Source organism: Chiloscyllium plagiosum, unplaced genomic scaffold, assembly GCF_037043375.1.
Source record: "Chiloscyllium plagiosum isolate Xiang-an unplaced genomic scaffold, Cpla_swu_hap1 HiC_scaffold_35, whole genome shotgun sequence".
Taxonomy (NCBI): Eukaryota; Metazoa; Chordata; class Chondrichthyes; order Orectolobiformes; family Hemiscylliidae; genus Chiloscyllium; species Chiloscyllium plagiosum.
The window spans coordinates 57,004,613-57,028,373 of NW_028270173.1; the positions used below are offsets into that span (position 1 = coordinate 57,004,613).

The 23,761-nt window shown below is 41.5% G+C and overlaps 1 protein-coding gene and 1 non-coding gene across 6 annotated transcripts; both read left to right on the forward strand.

The window, feature by feature from the left end:
- Nucleotides 1-317: 317 nt before the first annotated feature.
- Nucleotides 318-20,776, forward strand: LOC122541273 (bromodomain-containing protein 2-like). 5 transcript variants are annotated; one of them, XM_043677893.2, is made up of 14 exons: nucleotides 319-704; nucleotides 4,401-4,492; nucleotides 6,498-6,639; nucleotides 7,021-7,324; nucleotides 8,575-8,712; nucleotides 8,838-8,973; nucleotides 10,163-10,383; nucleotides 12,197-12,559; nucleotides 14,106-14,234; nucleotides 14,732-14,935; nucleotides 15,405-15,628; nucleotides 16,089-16,405; nucleotides 18,526-18,645; nucleotides 19,149-20,776. In XM_043677893.2, the coding sequence occupies exons 4-14, from the start codon at nucleotides 7,100-7,102 to the stop codon at nucleotides 19,286-19,288; spliced, it is 2,217 nt and encodes a 738-aa protein (XP_043533828.1). In that variant the 5' UTR covers nucleotides 319-704; nucleotides 4,401-4,492; nucleotides 6,498-6,639; nucleotides 7,021-7,099; the 3' UTR covers nucleotides 19,289-20,776. The 5 variants fall into 5 exon arrangements, with proteins under 5 accessions (XP_043533824.1, XP_043533828.1, XP_087835842.1 ...); XM_087979716.1 differs by lacking the exon at nucleotides 6,498-6,639; XM_043677892.2 differs by lacking the exons at nucleotides 319-704; nucleotides 6,498-6,639 and adding an exon at nucleotides 2,324-2,372.
- LOC122541674 (small nucleolar RNA SNORD10) lies at nucleotides 9,884-10,021 on the forward strand. Its single transcript, XR_006309647.1, has one exon. It is a non-coding gene; the product is annotated as a small nucleolar RNA SNORD10 (small nucleolar RNA).
- Nucleotides 20,777-23,761: the final 2,985 nt, after the last annotated feature.

Here is a 23,761-nt window from a genome sequence, read left to right on the forward strand (position 1 = left end):
GCTGTAGTGACTAAGATGGGTAAGGACGCCTTTCATCTGCTGTGTGCACTCTTAAGGAAAGGGATGGGAGAGGAGGGGAAAAATTACATGTAGCTTTGCAATGCATCTGATAAGAGTGTAACTTGTGATTTTGGATTACACAATGAACAAGCAGAAAGAGGAACTAAGTTCAGCCTGAAGCTCAACGCAGAAACAAAGGTGGAAAGAATCTTGCAATAAAGGCGGGGGAAGGGTGCTAATGCGCACGCGCACGGCGAGACGGTGCCCATCCCCCACTCTCTGCACATGCGCAGACCGCCCTCCAGCGGGACCACGCCGACATTAACCCGAAGCCGCCATCACAGTCGAGACACCCGAGAGGGTTAAAGAACACGAAAGGGGAGCCTGCTGCGGACTCGGTACTCACGGGAGTCGATGCACCGTAGCGCCAATGCTGCATTTCGAGGAAAGAAGGCTGGAAAGCGGTGGCCGTCGAGCGAGAAAAAAGTGTTTGAAAGCCGGTGGCGCGTCACGTGACCGCGGGGCGTCCAATGGGCGGGCGCCCGCGGGGCGAGCGCTGACGTAGCCGGAGATTTTCTTTGTTAACATTTGGTGGAAAATGGAGGGCAAAAGGCGGTTAAAAGCGGGCGGCCGGAGCCAGGTTCGACGCAAGGGATGGAGGAGGACGCGGCCGAGGCTTTGGGAGATCGGATAGCGGGCGAAAGGTGAGAAATGGGCTCGATTTTGGTGCAAGTTGTCGGCGAGGGGAGGCTGCGGGGTCATGTGACCGGCCGTAGCCAATTAGCCGTCGAGCTGCTGGAGCGGCAGCCGTTAGGAAATGGAAGCTGAAGGAAAATTTCAAATTCAATTCCAAATTCCTCAGATCTTAACGGAATTTAACGGCGACGTTAAAAATACACACTTCACCGACCTTTAGGAAAACCACCATCCTTGGGGAAGGGGGAATTGCAAAGTTAAATAAACCTTTGTTAGATTGCCTTGCTTGTAGGTAGTCTTTCTATTACTAACAGGAAAAATAGGGGCCAAAGCCAGTTTCTTTTTAAAAAAAAAAGTGGTCAGGTTGGAAATTTGGCTTTGAAAGCATAGTCATTTTTAAGCGAGCAAGTTCGTAAGCTTTTTCTCAAGTTTCCTGGTTCAGGGATGGATTGGAAAAACCAGGGGGCGAGCAATAGGCTTTTTAACCAATTTTCCAAAATATTTTCTCCCATTTTAGTACGCCCACTGTTTGAGTTTGTGTGTTTCATTTTGTTGAGGTGACTTGGTTTTGAAGTGCTGGTTGATTTGGGAGTTGTCTTTTTTGGAGGCTGTGGGGGGAGGGTGGGGTGGTGGTGGTGGAGGGGGATTACGTGTTCCATCTCTGTCTGTCTCTCCCTCCCTCCCTCCCCCGCCACACACGGCGTCCCGCAGATTGGCTCCTCTCTGAAAAGATAGGGAGCTGTAGGATGAGGTAGCTGCATCAGAGGGAGGGCTTGGGCTGACTGCGACACACACACACATTCCCTCTCTCTCCCCAGTGCCAGCTCTGTTGTCCTCCCGTTCAGCTGGTTTTTATTTTTTTTTGCTGTGTAATGTTCCCAAAGATGGCGGCGCGCCCTTGTTTCTGTCTGTCACCCCCCCCCCCCTCCTCCCGAGGCCTGGCGTGATCATGGGACCGACGCTGTGTCATTATACCCCGACCATCCTGTCTGTTTACACCCCCTCACTCCTATAGGGTGTGTTGGACCGGGAAGGGGATGTCCAATCCCTTTTAAATAGACAATCTGTTTACCCCATTCCTTCCAGAAGCTGTAAGAGACGAGGCAGTGTAGTGGGTGGGGACGGAGTGGGGGAGGGGAGCTGACACTCCATGTTAATCAGACCCATGGAGGGAGTGCCTTATCGGCACACTGGGAGGTATTGTTCCCGGCATAGGTATCGTATTAGTGTCTGGGAGGCTGGATTTGTACCCTTGGTGCAGTGTTCCTTGTCCCCCACTCCATCCAGGGTGTAACGTGTGTCAATGTTCCCTCCCTGTTGTGTAATGGCTGACTTGTCCTTTCTTTCCCCCTCGGCTGAGGGCCGCCACCGGCCCAGCCGCGTGACTCGACCGTACGGTCCAATGACAGCGCGCTCGGCGCAGGGCGCCGTGCTCACGTGTTGCCGCTCGGCCAATGGCGGGCGGCGGCGTGTGACTGGCGGGCGGGCCGCTGGCTGGAGTCGGCCAATGGGCAGCGGCTGCCGGGCGGTGGGCGGTATAAAAGGGCGGGCTCGCAGCGTCGCGGCGCCATTTGCTTTTGCCGAAACCGGAGAGGGAGAGACGTGGGGAGAGAACCGAGTGGACGCGCAATCAGGCGGCATCTGATGGAAACGGCCACTCATCCGGGGCTCGACAGGTACGGGAGAGCGGTGCAGGACCTCGGCCGTATAACGGAAGCAGTATTGAAGAGAAATGCAAGGGCAAGCAGGCAGAAAATCCCGGAGGCGGAGAGAGAGAGAGTGCCCAGGGAGCAGGAGCAGGCCCGGCAGCCGGGGCCGCCATTTTCTGCCATTCACAAACAGTATACATACAGTACACATCCGGGCTGGGATGCAGGGAAGCGGGGGTCACGACCGGGAGGGTGGGGAGCGACCTCCAAATTAATAAATTATAAATCCTTTACAAAACTATTTAGGCTTATCTGCCCCCAAATTTATTATTGCTCCATTTTGCAGCTGTGGGTTTTCTTTTATTTTTAATCACACTTTCAAATTTTTGCTCTCACTTGGCAATGCAGCTTGTATTATATCTACATTTGAAGGATGCCTCAACTACGTTTTACAGAATAACAGCGATTCAAAGAATCTGCAATCCTCGTGCTTTTTTTGCGTTTAAGTCCTGGGATCTGAATGAACTACTGGGAATCTGTCGTCATTGTCATATTTTTGCCTATCTCAATTAAAGTGTTGGAATACTTAATGATATTTATTTTGTGGAATAGCCTTACTTTAAACAGAACAAAGGAAATCGCGTTTAATATTTGTAACATCTGCCTTTAGGCCCTCTTATTCCTGAACGTGGATATTTTTCAGATCAGATTCTAACAACTTGATGAGAAAATAGTTTGTTTAATCTCAAGGTGCTCAGCATGATACATTTTTGTCACAAGTGCACATGGTTCAAGTACACATCACTTGTCATTTTAAATGAAGGGACTGATGCAAGGCGATCTTTCATAGTGTGCTGTATTACTCAGTATTCGATTATTTCCACTGTACTAATTATCTACCTCTAAATTAAAAATTACCAAACTGGCTTGTTGAGCTGTTTCATTTTTATTCCTTTTAAATTTCAGTACTCTGTCATGTATGTATTTGTACAGTTTGTAATCTTTGGCTGCAGTGCAGATTGATTTCGCTAAGCAGGTTTTTTAGATAATCAAAACAATTGTAAGTGTTTTTGAGGAAAAGAGGGAGGGGCTCCCGGACAAAGTAGCCATGTGGAAACGTATCTGATGTCACTTGCAGCAGAGTGGGCGTGTGTGGCAGAACATTTAAATGAGGTTGTCATGGGGTGCTTTATTGCCTGCATCCTACCTGTGTATTTGATCATTTAGTAAAGTGGGGGTGTCTTTATTGTTTGAATATTATGCACTTTTATCCATGGTTTATATCCACTTTAAATTGTAGGCAAGCAAGAAATAGTGGTTTGTACAAGTGGGCAGCAAGTAATCTTCATTGGAAGATTAGCCTGTTTATTTGCTACATTCTTAAGCAAATATCATCTTGATTTTTATTTTTTTTTGTTCTGCCAGAAGTGTGAGGAATAGATAGCCACCAACGTCTTTATCTTTCCTCTGTTCTGTTTGAAAGTAATTTTTTATTTATTTTTACCCACATATGCCAAAATAAGCAGTATAGTTTTGGCTTGAGGTGTGTATTTCATCCTGCCAAATTAAGGGTTGGGTAATTCACACTAAAGTTAGTAATATGGGGAAGTTTATTTTTAATTAGTTTAATTCATTCATAACAAGGTCTCCATTTTCTGCAGTGATTTGTATTTTCTAAATGTTTCATACCTATAACCTTTTCGTAATTTTCTTTGCAGTCTGTTCAGCTTTAACTTGAAGGGGTATACATTTTATTATTTGTTTGTCTGTTATTGAATGTTAATTGTTTGTTCCTAGGTCAACCTCTGACACAATATTGTAATTCTGTATTTGTGCTTTAGTAATCACAATGGATTAGCCCAAGCAGCAACTTGGTAGGTGTGGCAGCATCTATGGAAAGAGAAACAAACTTGATGTCTTGAGTCCATTGAAGAATCGTTGGATTCCGAGCGTTAATTTTGTTTCTGCCTTCACCGATTTGTTGCCAGACTTAGCAAGTTTGTTTTTACTTTGGATTTCCAACATTTGCAGTATTTTATTTTTAATTTTTTTTAGCCCAAGGAGCACATGTCTTAGGAATGGATTCTGTCAAGTCTTATTTTCTTATGCTGATGTGAGAAGCAGTAAAGGCACAGTCAAGATATTGAGTGAGTGTCCATGTCAGACTTTCAGTGTTCAAATTTAAAAAACAAGTTAAATCCTTACCCCCCCCCCCTCCTCTCAAAACATGAACTGTAGATTCTTATAGCTTGGGTTTTGCCATGTCTGATTTCAATACTGAATAAATAGACGTTAATCTTCCATAAAGGAAGATAGGCTTTCATTCAAGGATTTTGTAGCAGAAGGAACTGATTTTTTTTTGTCATTATTGACTCCAAGGATGAGCAACCTTTTTTATATTTCCTAAAGTGGTTGCCTTGGTTAAAAAGCTGCTGTGCTTTGCCATTAAGTTTGCAAGTGGTTCTTTGTATTTCATTTCAAAGGAGTTCTAGTATTGTTAGCTGGTAAGACGAAACAGGTGGTCTTGCCAACCTTACTGAGGAATAAGATGCAACGTAAGACTCCAGTCACTGCTGTGATGTGCATCTTGTGTGATTTGCGTGAACGAACTGCAGGAAACATGTTGCATCCTTCACTAGAAGGGAGGAAAGTTATTGTAATAAGAGAAAATGTCTTGATTCACCATGCAAAATATTAAGTTGGGTTAGTTTAATATAGCAGTGACTTCATAAGTAGATTGTACTAATCAGTGGGTGCATTGTTTCACTGGCCACTGATGTGACCATGAACTAATGTTCATATAGCACTGAGTAAGTGATGTTTCTGATTAGGTAAAAACAAGGACTGCAGATGCTGGAAACCAGATTCTGGATTAGAGTGGTGCTGGAAAAGCACAGCAGTTCAGACAGCAGCCGAGGAGCAGGAAAATCGACGTTTCTAGCATTCCTGATGAAGGGCTTTTGCCCGAAATGTTGATTTTCCTGCTCCTCGGGTGCTGTCTGAACTGCTGTGCTTTTCCAGCACCACACTAATCCAGATGTTTCTCATTAGAGCATCCTGATTTAAGAAAGCTAGTGTTTCATGTATTTGTAATACAGTATTTTCAGGCTGCTTTATAACTAGATATTGGCTGCAAAAATATTTGAACTTCTCACCACACACAGAATAGCTGCTTTGTTGAAGGTGAACTGTTGACCATGTCCTAATTCTAGAGTGCCCATTTAAGGTTCTTTACTTGCTGATTGTTAGCGGATAGTGATTTGATGCTAGAAGCTTGTGCTTTCTCTGTATGCACTGCATTTTGATCATAAAGTTGGAACTGTTCACTTTAGAATGCCACAGTTCATACTGAGTTATTGTGCTGTTCTTTCAGGCTACAATTTTTGCTTTGGAATTCAGCATTTAAAAATGGATGGAATCCAGTTTTCTTTTGACTCATTCCCAAGTGTTTTTAAGCATGGAATATTTTGACTGCAGTAATGAGTCATCCATGTATTATTATAAGGTATTGATCAGTTTTGTGAAGAATTCATGAGCTTTTTTCCCCCTTTATTCCTGCATTAAAAGACCTAATGTGGGAATTTTAATTGATATACATTGAAGTTATCCCAACGGCACTTCTTAAAAATAGAAAATGTGGTCTGTGTAAGTAATCAGATTGTCAAAAGTGCAACTGTTGGGTATTTCCATTTTGAGTAACTTGTCAAATAACAATGTTAGAACGTGTTGACCGTTTAGAGTAAGGAGAGAAAAATGAATGCTTGTGATGGATATGAGGAAGCAAAAGAGGACTTTTATTTTGGAGTTATTTCCCTATCAAGGGCTCAGTTTGTTGAGTATTTTGAGTTTAGGGCATGTTTAGCCTGTTAACCTTTCTTGGACTGAGAGTAAGTAACACAGTAAACTCTGCTTTGTCGTGTAAATTCTGTTTTCTTTGAGATTCATGGAGTCTTGAAATACCAGATTATCTGTGGATTTGAAGATGCTTGGTGACCTGGTTCCAATAAGTCATATTCTTTTGACTGTCTCCAGTTTATTCAAGGTGGTCATGTTGGCCCATTGCTGGATTAGAGTCCTGATTTCAAAAGTGACAAAACTCTGCTGTTTTTCAAAAAGGTGTTTGAATATTCTGTTTTTTTTTGTTTCTTATAGCAAACTTTCCCATGATGAACTTAGAATTATCAGAACTGACCAGTACTGACGGCAGAGAAGACTATCTACAGCCAGGCCTTTATGTAGTTGCCTCTCTGTAGTGATCCTCAAATTCAAGCAACTGTTAGCCTGATTCCTAGTGGTTGGTATTTTTTATTTTATTTTATTATTTTTGCTCCAGTACAACTGAGTCAGGTTAGAGAAGTAGTTCCCAAGAGGCTGATAGCAATAACACACTGGGAATGATGTTTTGGATTGATTGTGATACTGGGTTTTTTTTTGTGGTTATGGTTGACATGGCATTTTGTGTTCTGGTGCAATGTGCAGTGTAGATGTGGTATTTAAGCAGCATGGGAGGAGGGATAGTCTGGTTTGAACAGCCTTTTGAATATTATCCTTGTGGAATAAGTATACCTTTTTAGAGTCTGGGTGAAAATTGCATGATTTTATAAAGATGTTAAAACTGCATTTCAGTATTTAATGCAGTGAATATTGAACTGTTTTCCTTCTATATTTATTGAAGGTTGCAGGGGGACGCTGGTAATGGGATAACTGGGCTGTCTGCTGATCCAGGGTCTGGGAAGCGCATCCGCAAGCCGTCTATGCTGTATGAAGATTTTGAGAGTCCCACAATGTCTACTTCAATTCATTCTCAGAACAATTTTGTAATTAGTCCTCCTCCACCTGAGGTATCCAACCCTAAGAAACCTGGCCGAGTGACTAACCAGGTTCAGTACATGCAGAAAGTGCTGATGAAAGCCCTTTGGAAACACCAGTTTGCGTGGCCGTTCTATCAACCAGTGGATGCAGTGAAACTCAGTCTCCCGGTGAGTGCAAATACCTAGAGGGCAAGTTGTAACATGCCAAAGTTTTGGCATCTTAATTGCTATCTAATGGATTAATAATGTTTTGATACGTGGGGGTTTGTGAATACTGCACTTCAGAGAATGAAGTGACAATGAAAATTCTTGAAACATTGCTCCCAAAGTGAGACAACTTATGACCGGTTAGACAAATGATTTTTCTGTACTGGGTGTATTAAGTGGTTCTTGAGGCCCTAGTTCCAAGCAAGTGTTTTTCTAATTCAAGCTAGAAATTAAATTGATGTGAAATATTTTATGCTTCAATTTTGTAACACTTTTCAGTACACAAGATGAAGTAGTTGTTGTAGATTTTCTTTGTCTCTTACTAAGGCAGGGATTTCTCTGCTTTGTGTAGTAAACTTGAGCAGTGGTACTTCTATGAGGAATGAAAGGCCTCATGGCTTGTCACTTTATGATGATTGTATGTTTGTCAGATGACTAGCTGCCGCCTTGTATTTTCTCTAACTGTTGGTTACAGGGAGATGGAATGTGGTTATACTATCAGTTTTGAAAGGATCTGCATTTGTGGACAACATGTAGCTTAGAAATACTTTTTGGAGTGGTATTTATGTTGGAAGCTGGTAAACAGATTGTTTCATCTGTTTTTAAAAATGACTGCCAATTTGGAACATTGTGTGTCAGTGCCCCAAATTTCAACCAATTTTGTGTCTGACAAGTCTTTCAATTTTAGGTCACACTTTTCAAGAGATTAAACAGGAGATTAATATTTTTGTGAGATTTTGTTTGTAAGAAAGGTGACAGTCATTTGCAACAGACAACCTTGCAAAAAAAAATCTGCTTGAGGCTATTTGACCCATGCTGATGATGTTGACTGATAAGTGGTGATGGGGAGGTTGGAAGCACTTCCATTCTGATTAGAAAAAGCATGCTGATTAGAAAAAGCACCCCGATGACTTCCATGTGCTTGGAACAGTCCTTTTTGAAAGTATGGCACTGTCTAACTACTTGAAGTGTCAGCTTTGGTAACGTGCTAATACTAGAGTTAGATAGGCACTTGAAATAGCAGGAATAGCTTGCTTTTTTTTTAAAACTTAACTAGGATTTACAAATTTGCATGTTGATGGGTTACTGTATCTTGTGATTTGAATAGAGCTGCTCATTTTGCCAACTTGTCATCTTTTGATCTTGTGTTTATACAATATATCTTGACAGCATTCTCTGGAAGCACTTTATTAAGCCTTATTCTGTTACAGGATTACCATAAAATAATCAAGCAGCCAATGGACATGGGCACTATTAAGAAGCGTTTAGAAAATAATTATTACTGGAGTGCCAGTGAGTGCATGCAGGACTTCAACACAATGTTCACTAACTGTTATATTTACAACAAGGTAAATTTGTTTTTGTTCATTGGTGCTCTGTTAACCCACCTGCTTTTTTCAGCATTCTGATTAGTTTAATTATTCAAAAGCATGGCTATATAACTTTCCTTGATGTAATTATTTGACTTTAACAGCCTACAGATGATATTGTGTTGATGGCTCAGACTCTGGAAAAGCTTTTCCTGCAGAAGGTGGCGCAGATGCCCCAGGAGGAAGTGGAATTAACACCTGCACCAAAATCCAAGCAGTCAAAGGGTCGTAAAACAGGAGGTACGATCCACAGTATGTTAGATTGGAGGGATATCATCTTTTTAGTGCACAAATTGATTACTTAGGCTATATCCCCACTAAGTGAGTTCTTAGCAAACAGAATTCCCATCAAGATGTAGAATTTGTTAGTATTTGTGGTCAGAATGATTTTTAAGTTTGAAAATTGGTTGGGTTGACCTACTTCTATCTATGTGAAGGTGAGTTTTGCAATATTAGTGAAGTGGATGAAGAATATTATGAACATTTTAACTGCACAGTTTCTGACCACCACCATAAACTATGAACAAAAGGAAAAGTTTTTATTCATCCTGGAAGGAATTAAATCTTTACCACAATTTTGAAAGTAGAATTGTGGCCCTTTTGAGCAGAATGGTGACTTTTGCCTTCCTACCGGGACATCTTTGTCACCCACTCTGTTAAACATCCAGACAACAGTCATTGAAATGTGAGCACTTTCATTATTGCAGGGCCAAATCCAGGAATTATTTGCCTAATGGTGCAGTGTCCGAACCAAAACAAACAGGTTACTGTGGTTGAAGCCTATTTATCCCATCACCTAGCAGGTAGTGGTAGGTCACCATTTGATGCCAAATTGGCAAAACCCACACAGGATGAAAGAATGTCAAGTCCCCATTATCTGAAATTTTTATGTAACCTGGAATTACTCTCTCTGGGAACTGATTTTGGTTGCCTTTCTCTCCTTTTGGATCAAACCTTGCTGACTGTATTTGAACAGTCTTGGCTGCAACTGGTACATTCACGTAACTCCATTCCTAGTGTGCATAGATATTGCATTTAAATGCCTCCATTTAAAAAAAAAAATCGGCTTATGGTTTGATCACCATTTTATTTATATCATAATTTTACATTGCTGTTAATGAGAATGGAGAGGTTTTTTTAATGCTGCACCATTTTATGATGATTCCATGCGTGTCAAATGATCCTAGTAATTGTCTAGTACCTGGCATCTTGCTGACGTTTTGTCTGTGAGTAATGTTGGTCACTAGACGATTCTGGGAACATGATCATGCTATTCACTTCTGAAAATGGTTGCTGTAGAGATAAGACTTGGAAGTGGCAAGATGACTTATATCTTTGGGCAGGGCATAATCTTCCTTGCGTCTAATTTTGTATGGCTGCAGCAAGATAGAAACTCTCCTCTTTAGTGCTAATGGGTTCTTTTTCACAGGGGTGCCCTCAGTCCCAGGAGGAGTGACTGTGTCTCAGGTCCCAATGGTGTCATCTGTGTCTCAACCAACAGCCTACTCTCCTCCGACACCAGAAGTGCCCACACCTATTCTTGATGTGTCTCAGACGTCTGTCATCTCTACACCAATTATGCATAAGCCCTCACATTCTCCCCCTCAGTCGGTACTCTCAGTACCACCCCCTGCACAGCCTGTCACCAAGGTAAGCCAGACTATGAAAGAATACCTGCAAATTAGATTGGTCGTTTAGGACTGCTGTTACATATTTATACACTTTAAATTTTCTTACAGTATGGGTATGCCTTATGGCTTTGTGTATCTAAATCTTTTGCTTCTAATCAAAACTAGGAGTTTTTTGTAGTGTACTTAAATTCTGTAACTACAAACCAAGTGCTGAAGCAACATGGAGTCTGATAGCATCCGTGGATTTGGAAACACTTAATGTCCCACTGTGGAGAGCTTAACCAGGAGAAATCTTCTTTCTTAAAGAAGGCAGTGTGAGTGCATTCACTGTTCCTCTCCCTGACTGAATATACCAGTAACTGAAATTAGCCACTTACATTGGAAGTGTCACAGCTAGGTCTTGTTCCAAAACAGCTCTTTCAGTCTTCCTTTTTGATTTTAAGTGAAGAGGGGAGAATTCCAGTGCAGACTACTAACCACTATTAAGGAACCTTGAGCTGCTATTTGGAGTGTGGAGGAATCTTGGCCGTCTGGCAACACAATTTCTTGATCTGCATGATGGAGGGGTTGTGGATCTCTGAGGAGCAGGGATCCTCAAGGCCAAGGTGAATTGAGATTTCCACCCTCAGTAGTTCAGTTGCTGTGCACTCACTTATGTTCTCACATCGCTGAACCTGATACCATGTTGCTCAGATTTCTGTATTTTGTTTGCGTTTGGGCTGAGGACTTCATGTTAAATGTGAGTAAACAGAAAATAGTTGTTATTTACTGGGGTGGTTCTGATAGATTGAAGTAGTATTGGAACTTTGAATGATTAGACCGTTTTAATTTCTCATTGCATTATTTCAAAAATGTATTAGCAATGCGTTTCTAAGGTAGTGATTCTAGTCCATGGGTGGTTTCAGGAGTAACTGTACTCCTAATATGTGCTGAGTGGGAGAAGGCACAAGGCTGCTATGGCTGACAATGAATGTGTTCAGTAATCAGGGTTGTGTTATGGATGCCTGTTATCTACTTGGCTCTAATTGTCTTGTATTTGAACCTGCTTAAATGCTAATGGAATAGAATTGCTGTCTTTTTAATTGGCGTCAGTGTAATTCTTTTCAACATGACTCAAGCAGTGTGTTTCGACAAGCTTCCAGTTGGTCCGATAAGTTTTACCTCTTCTGCCTGCCCTGTCCCATCTAAAAAGCTGGATGTTTAGTGTAGCTCCATTGTTTAAATATAGCTGACAACAGGTTTCTGAAACATTAATGCTACTTAGGTAGGTCTGTCTGTTGTAATGTCGCCATCATCCTAACAGACCTTGGGACTGCTTTTCTGGTTAGAGACAACTGGTGATGGTTTAACCTGAAGGACACCATGCTTCAGGCAAGAGGGGAGGTTGAGAAAATAAGCCTTCACAGTATTCCCAACCAGTGTGGAAATTGAAACCATGAAGTTAGCACCATTTGGTGCCACAATCCAACCATCTAGCTAATTGAGCTAATTTACCCAGTTTTAAGGTGGTATAAGGCTTAGTAATGTAATAGAAATCCTGTGAAGTGTGTTCAGGGCTCATAACATCCTTGAAACTGTGCTAGTGTGAGAATTATTAAAGTATGTGATGTTTTGAAACATTGCCCAACAGGATGAACTTTGAAAACTGCAGACGAATCGTTACAAACTGGTACTTAAGATCCCAGGATAAGTTGATGTAACTGCTTTTATTTTCATGTTTAGTGTCCAACTTGAAGTAAAATCAGCAGTTGGATGGTAGGTTGCCTTCCTTTTTGGGATCATGGGAGTTGATGACATGATTGTAGTAATGGCCTTTTTTTTTCTTTTTACAGAAGAAAGGAGTAAAGAGGAAAGCAGATACAACAACCCCAACCACTTCTGTTGTCACGACAAGTGGAGAATCATCCCCATCAGTAGCAGAAAGCAAGGCTGCAAAGATTCCAGTCAGACGGGAAAGTGGCAGACCCATCAAACCACCAAAAAAAGACTTGCCAGACTCTCAGCAACACCAGAGTTCAAAGAAAGGCAAATTAAGTGAACAGCTGAAGTACTGTAATGGTATCTTGAAAGAGTTGCTGTCAAAGAAGCATGCAGCATATGCCTGGCCCTTTTATAAACCAGTGGACGCCAAAGCTCTTGGGCTTCATGACTACCATGACATAATCAAGCATCCGATGGATCTGAGCACTATCAAAGTATGTCGCATCCAAGCAGCACATTGTCTTAACGCCATACCGTTTGTACCTGGATACAGTGAAACCTGTACGTTAAACTGACTCCTGTCTTCATGGTGCTCTTTCCCAGCCAAAGGCTTTGCTCATTGAATTAAATGTCTAGCTTCTGGAGTAAGCAGCTGCCTGCTGTGAGGTTACATTTGCTGCTTGTTTTAAAAAACGAAACTAGCAGTTTTAAGTGAATGGAACTTGCACCTGGATTAATCAACGCTTAATCACTGACTCCAAAGTAGTCAGTTTTCCACTGGCTGGGTTGAGCTCTGATAACTGCCCAGGATTTAAATGCTGTCTGTCTTTTTCCTTCAGTCTTAAAGGTGACTGCTAAATGCAGGTTTCACTGTACCATATACCACTGAACTCCTCCCACAGCAGCCTCAGTAAATATGGAAATGAGAAATAGTAATGTCTAAATTGATTTGGGGTGAGGGAGTGTGCACATTTATTTGCTTTAAGCATTTTCGGTGACTTGGACAGATACAGTGAAACATTTAAAGTCTTTATTCAGATCATCATTTACTGCTTTTGGACATTTGCGGTATTCCCCCAAACTGAATGAACATTAACTTCAGTCACAAGACTCAGAATTCCTAGTCCAATTTGCGATAAATCATAGCTGTGGGTGGTAATATATTCTTAGAGCTCTGATTAAACTATTGCATTGTTTTCAAAATCCACAAACTACTGAACTCTTAGACACTTGTAAATTGAACTAAAGTGGTTGAACGCTTTGAATTGCCTTTAGATATGTAAAACTGTTTTCTAATGTGAAACAACAAACTGCACAGTTTCTGGTTTGAAACCATGCAAAAGATTGGCTTGTGTTAGAACAGCGCTTGCTTTATTCCCAGTATCCAGTCTTATTTCATGTTCCTGAGTCTTCTGGGGGTGGGGTGCTCCCTGTCTGGTTCTGGGCGGTTGCTGCACCTTGAATTGCATTTGGTGTTTGTTTGCATGTTTTGAGGCCATTTCACTTATTGATGTTGATGGCGAATGATGTAGCTGACAGGATTTTGTCTCTGTTCTACCACTACTGGAGTAAAGTCTGTTGCAGTTCTAATGGTCACAAGATCCTCAGTAGTTAAATTGGTTGCTTCTAACACTTTGGGCTTTTCTGTGAAATCTGGTTAATTAAGGATGTTGAGCATCTTGTCACTAAAATTCACTTGCTGTCTAAAGTTGTATTCCCAGCAAATGAAGCTAATTATGGGAAGATGTGGAATGTGCATGTTAGCATTTTTCCTACATAGCTAGGCACTCTATTTGATTTAGATTTTTTTTTGTTATCTTTGAAACAGCCTAGTGAATTAGCAGCATAGGCAACTTGCCTTTTGGAGTGTTAATGCATCTTCTGTTAAGAGCATGTCCAGTTTTGAAAGTGTTTAGGATCAATGGGAAGTGTGAAAAATCCTAGTTTGTTTTTGATGGGCCATTCACTAAGAACTGCACCCTTCTAATTATGGTGCAGTTTGTTAAATGTTTTTTTTTCTCTTTCCCCCACCCACTTCAGAGAAAGATGGATGAACGAGAATATCAGGATGCACAAGAATTTGCAGCTGATGTCAGGTTAATGTTCTCAAATTGTTACAAGTATAACCCACCAGACCATGATGTGGTTGCCATGGCCAGGAAACTGCAGGTAATTTAAGTTTAGTACTTTTGAGAGGCCAGCTTTGTTTAACGAACAAAGTGGAGCAGAGTTCTCCAAACCTTTTAAACTTTTTCGTTGTATAGGCTAATGATTCCATACATCTTTAGACTAGCTGAATAGCTGCAATGGCTTATATATGTTTATTTATTTACTTATTAATTATTGCAGTTTGTTGAATCTAAATGAGATCTAATTAACTAATCTGAATGTGAGCTGTGACTTTTAAATCTTGCACCCCTCCCTTCTCAAGGGGTTGCGGTACTCCATACTTCCAAATAAACAATTTTCTGGTGTAGTTTATCTTTCCTCTGGACACTAAATTAAGGAAATGTTTTAAGGAAATGTCTGCACCCTCCTGTACATATCTTTAGAGCTGTGTATTCACTATAAGAATAAAATGTCCTTACTTGGGTGTAGTTGCTTATTCCAGATTAGCTGTACCCTGAAATTTGTTCCCTTAACCTTTTTTTTTTAAATTATTTCAGGATGTCTTTGAATTCCGTTTTGCCAAGATGCCAGATGAGCCTATAGAATTTGCACCTCCACCTGCACCAACTCCACTTCCTCCTGTGTCCAAATCATCATCTGATTCTTCTAGTAACAGCAGCAGTGAGAGCTCTTCTGACACAGAGACTTCTGATGATTCAGAAGAAGAGCGAGCTAATCGTCTGGCTGAACTGCAGGAGCAGGTAATCAGAAATGGTAGTAACCCTTAAATTAACCAATATTTAAAGATCTTTCTACTGAGATGCAAGGTGGGTGAGGTGCTCTTTACCACATTGCTCATTACTACTTGGGTGCTCTGTTAACTAAAAGGATGAGCACTAAGCTGGAAAGGTGAAACTTGAAAAATGCATTCTCTCGCTCTCGCGCTCTCTCTCGCTCTCTCTCCCTATTGAACTATAATAAAGATTTGGTTTCGGGGAGTTAATGTTTTGTAAGTCCTTCTCGTTCCCGTGTTATGGCTTCATTCTTGCCCAGAAACTCCTCAGTATTAAAGAGCAACTGTTCTGCCATTAATACATTTACAACAAAACCTGTATAGATCCATCGCTGGTAATTATAGCGAAGTGTATGCCATGAGGTGGTTGCAAATGCAATGAGAGCCCTGTTAATGTTATTGACAATGCTGTAATAGTGTGTTTCATTTTTTTACAGTTAAGGGCTGTCCACGAGCAGTTAGCTGCCCTCTCACAGGCTCCTATGTCCAAACCAAAGAAAAAGCGGGACAAGAAAGAGAAGAAAGACAAAAAGAAAAGGAAAGATAAGCACAAAGTGAAAGACGAGGATGAAAAAATATCCAAATCATCCAAATCAAAAGCCGCACCGAAGAAACAGTCCAAGAAAGCATCTGGAGGCAGCAGTTCAGGGAGTAACAATAAGTAAGTGCACGCATTACTGACCTAGATGCCCAGTGTAGTGGTTTTGTTTAATCTTCCCTCAATATTTCAAAGCTCTACTAAAGTAGAGTACATTACAAATTTGGATTGGGGAATGTAAAGCAACAGTTGTAAATGCTCTGGAATTGTTCAATCTATGTCTGAACTTCATGCAAAGTGCGTTGCTTTTGATACACTAGTCAAGCGCACAGCTAATGAAAAATAGCATTCACCTACTGGCTTAATGATAACTACACATTCTTTGCCATCAGATCGAGGGGTACTCTATGCTGTAGTTCAAGCCAAAATGTCTGATAACAGTAACTGCATTATTATGGATAGCTCTTTCTAGAGACTGCTTTATAGATAAAAGGCCAGTAATTAATTTTCTATTATTTCAGGGTAGAGGTAGGTTAATTTTAATGCTATATTTTTACAATTATATTTTACTAACCGTTCATAGGCAACCCAAGAAGGTAAAACAACCTCCACCCCCACCACCACCACCACCACCACCTCCTGGCTATGATTCAGAAGAAGAAGATAACTGTCGGCCCATGACATACGATGAAAAGCGGCAGTTGAGCTTGGACATTAATAAACTGCCTGGTGACAAGCTAGGCCGTGTGGTACACATCATCCAATCTCGAGAGCCATCACTTCGAGACTCCAACCCTGACGAGATTGAGATAGACTTTGAAACGCTAAAGCCATCCACTCTTCGAGAGCTTGAACGCTATGTTATGTCCTGTTTACGGAAGAAACCTCGCAAGCCTTACTGTAAGTATAATATGGGCACTTGGTTATACAAAATGTAATAGTCAAACATTTCAGCCATGAAGATGAAGCAGTTTGTTCTCCTGAGCTACTTGCTTTCTGTTTCCAATTTGGGACCAGAGATTTGGATGGGCGTAACCTCTTTTACTATAGAGGAGGAGGAGTGGGTTTTTTGCAGACTAACCTGTGCACAGGAATCCTTGGATGGAAACTGGTGTAAATGACCAGCGTTTAATGAGACCCTGACCTAATGCCCTAGTTTTGAATTGTAGGACTGTCAACACACAGCTGGTAAGGGTTGACTGCAGTTTTAATGTTTGGGCCCACAAGGGAAATTTCTGTCTAGTCGAACTTTAAGCTCTATAAATACTCCTCCTTCAACAATGGGTGAGCCCAAGATATATCTGCTAAAAAAGCATTTGCAGCCATCTTTAGCCAAAGTACTATCTTCTATTGAAGCACTAAAGAGCAGAGATGCTAGTGTCCAAACAGTGTCTTTCACCGTTGCTAATATCAAGGAAGTGCTAAGTCCCTCCACATGAAAGCACTTAGGCCCTGACATTACTGCAACAATAATACTGAAGGCCTATACAAGAATGAGGTGAGCTGTTCCAGTGTAATCCCAGCACCTAATTGGCAGTGGTAAGTGTTTTTGGTATGCCCTAGCTACGTATTCTCTAAATCCAAAATAGCAGCAGTTGCTAAGAAATAATACAATCGCTCTCACTCAATTCTATTTTCTCAGGGCCACACAGCATTTGACCTCATTTTAGCCGTTGTTCAAATAAGGACAAAGTGCCTGCACTTGAGGTCAGATGAGAGTGACTGCTTTTCACAGCAATGCAGTATTTGTCTGTGTCACCAATGATCCATTTTGGATTTGGAATCGATGGAAATGGGTTTTAGGCAGTAGGCGGAGACTCTGGGTTCTTTGGAAGAAAGGAAAACTGTTATGGCTGGCAGTCAATCATGTCAGTTTAAGGACATCACTGCAGGAGTTCCTTAGTGTTGTTAGCTGCTTCAATCATTCTCCATTTGTGCAATCATCAAACAATGTTTGACACTGTTTGTAATCCTTACACTGAAACAGTCCACGTCCATTTGCAGCAAGACCTAGAACACATTCAGGCTTGGGTTTTTAAATGGCAATTGTAGTGACCATCTCAATCAGAATCTAACCATCACTCCTTTGACATTCTGCCAGTACTTTGGCAGCTATTGTTACCCAGAATCTGAACTGGACCTGCAAAGGGGTTGATATTCTGCAGTGAGTAACTCAGCTCAACTCCCCAGTACTTGTCTTCCATCATAAGGCACAAGTTGCTGTGAATGAATAACATCCATTAGCTTTGTGGATACTGCTGCAACACTTTAGGACTTGACTTCAGCCAGGTCAAAGCCCAGTTGATTGGCACCTCGTTCACCATTAAATGAACAGTGGCAGCAGTGTGTATCATCTGCAGCAGTTCCTGGTGTTCCTCTCTTCATAGCAACTTCAAAACCAGCAACCTCTACTCCACAGAAGGGCAGTGACAAAAGATGCATGGGAACACCAACTGCACATTGATTCGAAACCATGTCATCCAAACCTGGAACCATATCAATATTTGTTTAATCAAAATTCCCGAGTTCCTTAAGTGTTGCCCATTCCGACACCTAAAAGGCTATACAGGCTCAAGAATAGTGTTCGATATCATCTTCCCCGAGCTGATTGAATGCTGGCCTAGCCAGATGTCAATGTCCACATTTTTCTCAAGAAAAAAACCCTTGGAAATCTGACAGTTTAAAACTTTATAGATTTCAATGGTATTGTTTCACATAAGAACATCTGCTTGTAATTAACCATTTGCAGCAATGGCCTCCACACCTATTTTAGTTGCTGTAATTCTACAGCTGCTTCTCAGTTCATTTAAGTACCTGGGTGACAGCATTGGATGGGAGCTGTTGGTGGACCCTAGTTAGCATATGGGCCAGTTGTGTGAAATAATTTTGAGCTGTGGTTCTAAAGTCACTAATTCTAAAACATAAAACTCAATGTCAGTGTTTTGATTTTGTGTCCTCTTAGCATCCAATCTGTTGATTGTTTAGCAAAATAACTTTATTTGCCATTTCTGTTCTCCCAGCCAAGAAACAAGCAGGGAAGACCAAGGAAGAATTGGCTCTGGAGAAGAAGAAAGAGTTAGAAAAAAGGCTGCAGGATGTGAGCGGACAACTGAATCCTAGTAAAAAACCTCCTAAGAAAGGTATTGTTCACTAGCCAATGTCTGTCAGCAATTTCTCATGAAATGCATCAGGGAGAAGTTAATGCTGGGATGTTTGATCTATGATTAGATTTTGTCTTGATTATACACTAGATCTTGTTTCTTTTGATGGAATTTTTTTTGCATTTGTCTGGTCTGCAAACTCCCATGATCCACAATGTGGGGTTAACTGCCAGATGAAGAGCAGGCTGCAGTGGGCATAGTCCCTTCTAAGATTGATCTGGTTTAAATTGACCTGAACCAAACATGAAAATACTATCTCAAGTAATCTTGTACCTACTTTTTAGGTGGGAGCAAGAAGCTAACTGGTCAAGAAGATTGTCTTGGGGAGGAATGAGTGTGCTGTAAATTGATGCAGATTGGTGGGGATGGTCTTGGGAAGAGCACAATAATGCAGAATAAACTTTTAATTTATGCAGTTCAAGGGATTTAAATAAGTGAGTGCAAATCCATAGCTGTACTAACATTTTCCCCTCTTCCTGCAGCAACTGAGAAGCCAGATCCAGTTCAGCCAGTAGGCCCTTCACGCCTCAGCGCCAGCAGCAGCAGTTCTTCAGGATCTGACACTAGTAGCACTTCCAGTGGATCAAGTTCATCAGACACCAGTGATTCTGACTCTGGTTAGAATTGGCAAAAGCATTGGCAGGTTCCTGGCGGGGGGAAATTGGTGTAGGATTGGTTCGAACTAATCTGCGGGGTCGGACGAAGTATGAACCAGACTGTTGGGAGATGGCCTGTCCCCATAGCCCGCCATTACTGACTGCAGTGTACATGGTTTGATGTGATTTGGTTTTTATATTTAAAAAAAAAACTACACAAGCGATGCATCGCAAGGACAGACATGGTAGAGGATTGCACCACTCCCTTACATATCAGCTAGATCTCTTAACTCGTCTGTCCCAAAAACGCCGTGTGCAAGGCCAGACCGGGGCCAAGGGGTATTCGAGGCTGAGGATTGGTTCTTTCTGGTTCTCAGTAGTGGAAGGCAACTCAAAGTCAGGAAAGAAGAGAGACATCGGCCTCTAAACTCAGCACCCTCCTCTTTGTTGCATAAAATCATGTGCAGGATCCAATGTGATATTTGTAGAGGGATGAGCAGCTTTGATCCCATGTGTAGAGTTGCAGTAAGCAGTCTTACTTTTGTTTTGGAAGATTTTATTTTACCCAGTTTGAAAGCATTTTAAGCTGTTGGTCTCTGAACTGTCACTCTGAAACCCAAGTTAAATAGCAATGTTCAGTGGAAATACTACTTTCCTTTACAATTTTTGTTTGTTTAGTTACATCTTGAAGATGGTTCATTAGGATTGTGCTCCAACTTCACTGTTCAGCCACTATCCAGTGGCCACTGGCTCCTCTTGCTGAGTTTACTGATCCTAGTTAGCATGGCAATTTGAGAAGCATTTTGAAAAGGCATTAATCTGGCTGAACATGAGCAGATATGCTGAGTGCTGCCCAATGCTTTATTTTTCTGATACATCCAATACTTGAATGCAGAGCAGTAATGCTTTAACCATGGTAGTGTTGGTCAGTGCACAGTCTGTAAGCAATTGCTTGATGTGCCTACCTTATTTCCCCTCCCTCTTTTGGTTTGGACTAGGCTGATTGGATAGTCTAAGATTATCCTTCACTTGGTGCCCTGTCTCATTCAGTTGTACAACTTGGCTTGGAGCAACGGATTGTTTTTAAATGTGTACAGTTTAGTTGTAGTCTTCATTACTGCAGAGGTTACAGGAAAAGCTGACAGCTGAATTTAATCTTTTTTTCATCCAGTTACCTGGTGTTTTATTTATTTTGTTACAAAATAATTATGTTTTATATTGTAAAGACTGAACCAATGTGCCTGTTGATGCAGGTCACAAGAGAGTGTAGAGTGAGATTTTAACAAGTATTGTATATACGAAGATGCACAATTGAGACGCATGTTTCTTAATGTAAAGGTGATTTTATTTTTTATCTTAATCTGTAAAGTTTTTTTCTACAGTCCGTTCCTCCGTTTTTTTGTTACTTGTAGAATTGGACCTCATGTAGCAGTTAACAACTTGTATGTGACGATGTGTATTTGTTAAACCTTCAGTTCTCAAACCTGTACAGTAAAAGTGTTCTTTAAAACAAATTTGTTGAACAATTTTTTGGGGGGGGCCTGTCAGAAATGTAGAGTTAATGATCTGGATCTGCACTGTTGAGTGGGAGGCTGAAATGTGAAACGTTAAAACTATAAAACATCGAGGTAGGTAATTTGGCACATTGAGTCAATTCTGCTATTCCATGCCTGATAATCATCAACTTGATTCTTGCCTTTTTCCCCAAACTCTTGATTCCCTTGATTTAAGGCTTGAGACACTGGCCTTTAACATTCTCCCTGATCCAGCCTCCAACAGAAGGATTTCACACCCCTCACTATCCACAGAAGTTCCTCCTAACTTTTTCAAGTATGTTGTGATACTATCAAAAACCTGAAAGTTCACATGTATTGCATCGAAAGTGTTGCCCTCATCAAGCCTTTGTTACCCTGAAAAACCAAGTTAGTTAAACAAGATAATGTCTGTTTCACTAATTCTACCCTGAATCGTTATCTTAAGCTTCTGAATGTCCACTTGTTTAAATTGGCTTGTAATTGTTGGACTTTTCCTTAATTTTTAATGTTGGATTTTTCAGCCTTCTGGCTCTCTTCCACCTAGGGAAGACTTGAGAGATTGTGGTCGCTGCCACTGCAATTTCCAGTGTCATTCTTCAGCTTCTCTGGAGGTATCTCACTTAATACCAGCATTTATCTGACATTTCTGCCCAATCATAGAACAGTGCAGCACAGGATCAGGCCCTTCCAACACCCCCACCCCCAACAATGTGCCAACCGTGAAGCCATTTCTAAACTAATCTCATCTCATTTGTGTGAACGTGGGCTTATGGCCCTTTCTTCCCTGCCTGTTCATGTCTAAATGCCTCTTAAATGTATCTGTTCCTACCAACATGTTCTAGCTAGCTATCACTCAAACTTGCTTCTCATTCCTTGAATCTCTCCCTCACCGTAAATCTATATCCCTAGACTCATTTATTTACCCTCTCCATGCCTCATAATTTATCACTATTTGTAGCAGGTTGCCCCTCAATCTGTAATGCTCTTGTGAAAACAACTTGTTCCCCCAACAGCCCCATGTCACTTCCTGCTGAGTGTAACACCTGCCCATTCACCACCGCAGTATCCAAGGGCCGAAACGTAGCTGGTAGGTGAAACAGTGCTTGACCTGCATTTCTCACAATCTAGTCTACTGTATTTGCTGCTAACAATGTGGTCCCCTCTGGGTGACTGCAGAACATTTACAGTCTGCCCCCCATCCCCCCCCAAAAAAACCAAGCTTCCCATTGTCTGCCACTTTAACATGCCACCCTGGCCAACATTTGTCTCAGGCTTGCTGCAGTGTTCCAGCGTAGCTTGGCATAAGCTGGAAGAACAACATCTTATCTGCTTGGGGACCCTCTGGATTCAATATCAAGTTCAATGGAGATGAACCTTTCAGCTCAGCAGGCAAACCTGCATCCAAACTCCAGTTCAATAATTTTAGGGTCTAAACTTCCTCCATGTCCTTGTCTCCTACCACATGGACCAGGCCTTGTTATCACAGTCTGCTATTACATGCTACTTGTTAGCCACTAACTCTCCAATAACAGGTATTCACACTCTTAGCTGGATCATTATCGACTCCTTTGTCCAACTATTCTTATTCGATTTGCAAACCCACGTTGTTTCAGTTTTTATCTCTACCCTCGTCAATCTTCACTTCCTCCAAAAAAAATACAAATTTGAGACAAGACTCTAAAGCCATGCTAAGAAGTCTGTTTTTTCCACATGCAAGTAAATCCTGTCCCCATGACTCTTCCCCAATAATCTCCCCACCACTGACTTAAGGTTCACTGAGCCAATAATTTCTTGGATTATCACTGTTGCCTGCCTTAAAGGAATAATGTTGGCTGTTCTCAAGTCTTCCGAGACCTCACCTGTGGCTAAACAGGATTCCGAGATCTGTCAAGGCCCCAGCAATCTCCTCCCTTGCCTCCTTCAATATCCTGGGGTAGGTCCCACCAGGCCCTGGGGACTCACCGAGCTTGGTTTTTCAGGACCTCCACTACCACCTCAATACTGGCAGACCCTAGAATACCAACATACTTCTCCTTAATCTTGTCCTCCTTTTGTGAATACCAATATAAAGTATTCATTAAGGACCTCATCCACTTTCTCTTGATTTTTTTCCAGCAACTTTTTTTTTCTCCTCTTAGTTCCTCTCTCCTCTGTAATCCAAGGAGCTCTAGTTTTACTTGTTCTACATTTCCCATTTGAGGAAATATTCTTTTGCCTGCACCCAAACTGATTTTTGTAAGGTAACCCGTTATTCATTACTGATTTTCTTGTTCCAGTCAATCTGCAAAGCTCAGTTCTTAGCCTATTGAAATCTATTCTTCATCAATTGATTTTTTTTTTCCCCCCTCTTAGTCTGGTTTGTTGCATGTCATTCTCCACCATCATCCTGAACTCTTAAAACATGACCATCTCTTGTCAGTGGTTCCCTACTGACACTTGGTCCATTTTCTTGTTGGACTGGAAGGAATACTGTTGTAGGAAGTTCTCCTACATGCAATCAAATGACACTGCCTTGTACATTGACTATCCCTGTCTATACTTGAAGTAATTGCAGTCTCATTATTATTAAAATGTTGGTACCTCTTTTTATTTTGCAGATTTGTAGTTCTACATCCTTTACACCTGCTTATCTATAGACTATGCAGAGCAATGCATTTGCGAGGTGCAAAACCTGTGTCCACACCACCTCATCTCTCCCCTCCCCACATTTACATTCAAGACTCTAAAGGATCATTTCAAATCCAGCAGAAATTATTCTGCGCATCCTCCCACCTCATTGACTGCATCCATTGCTCCTATTGTCTTCCCAAATCATGGACTGTTCCACATAACATCTCTGGGATACGTGCACCAAACAACCCCACTGTCCTGTAGCCAACCACTTTAATTCCCTTCACCTACACCCCTCCCCTAAGGGCATGTAAATCCTGTGCCACTTCTGCAGTCAAGTCCAAGCCACCCACC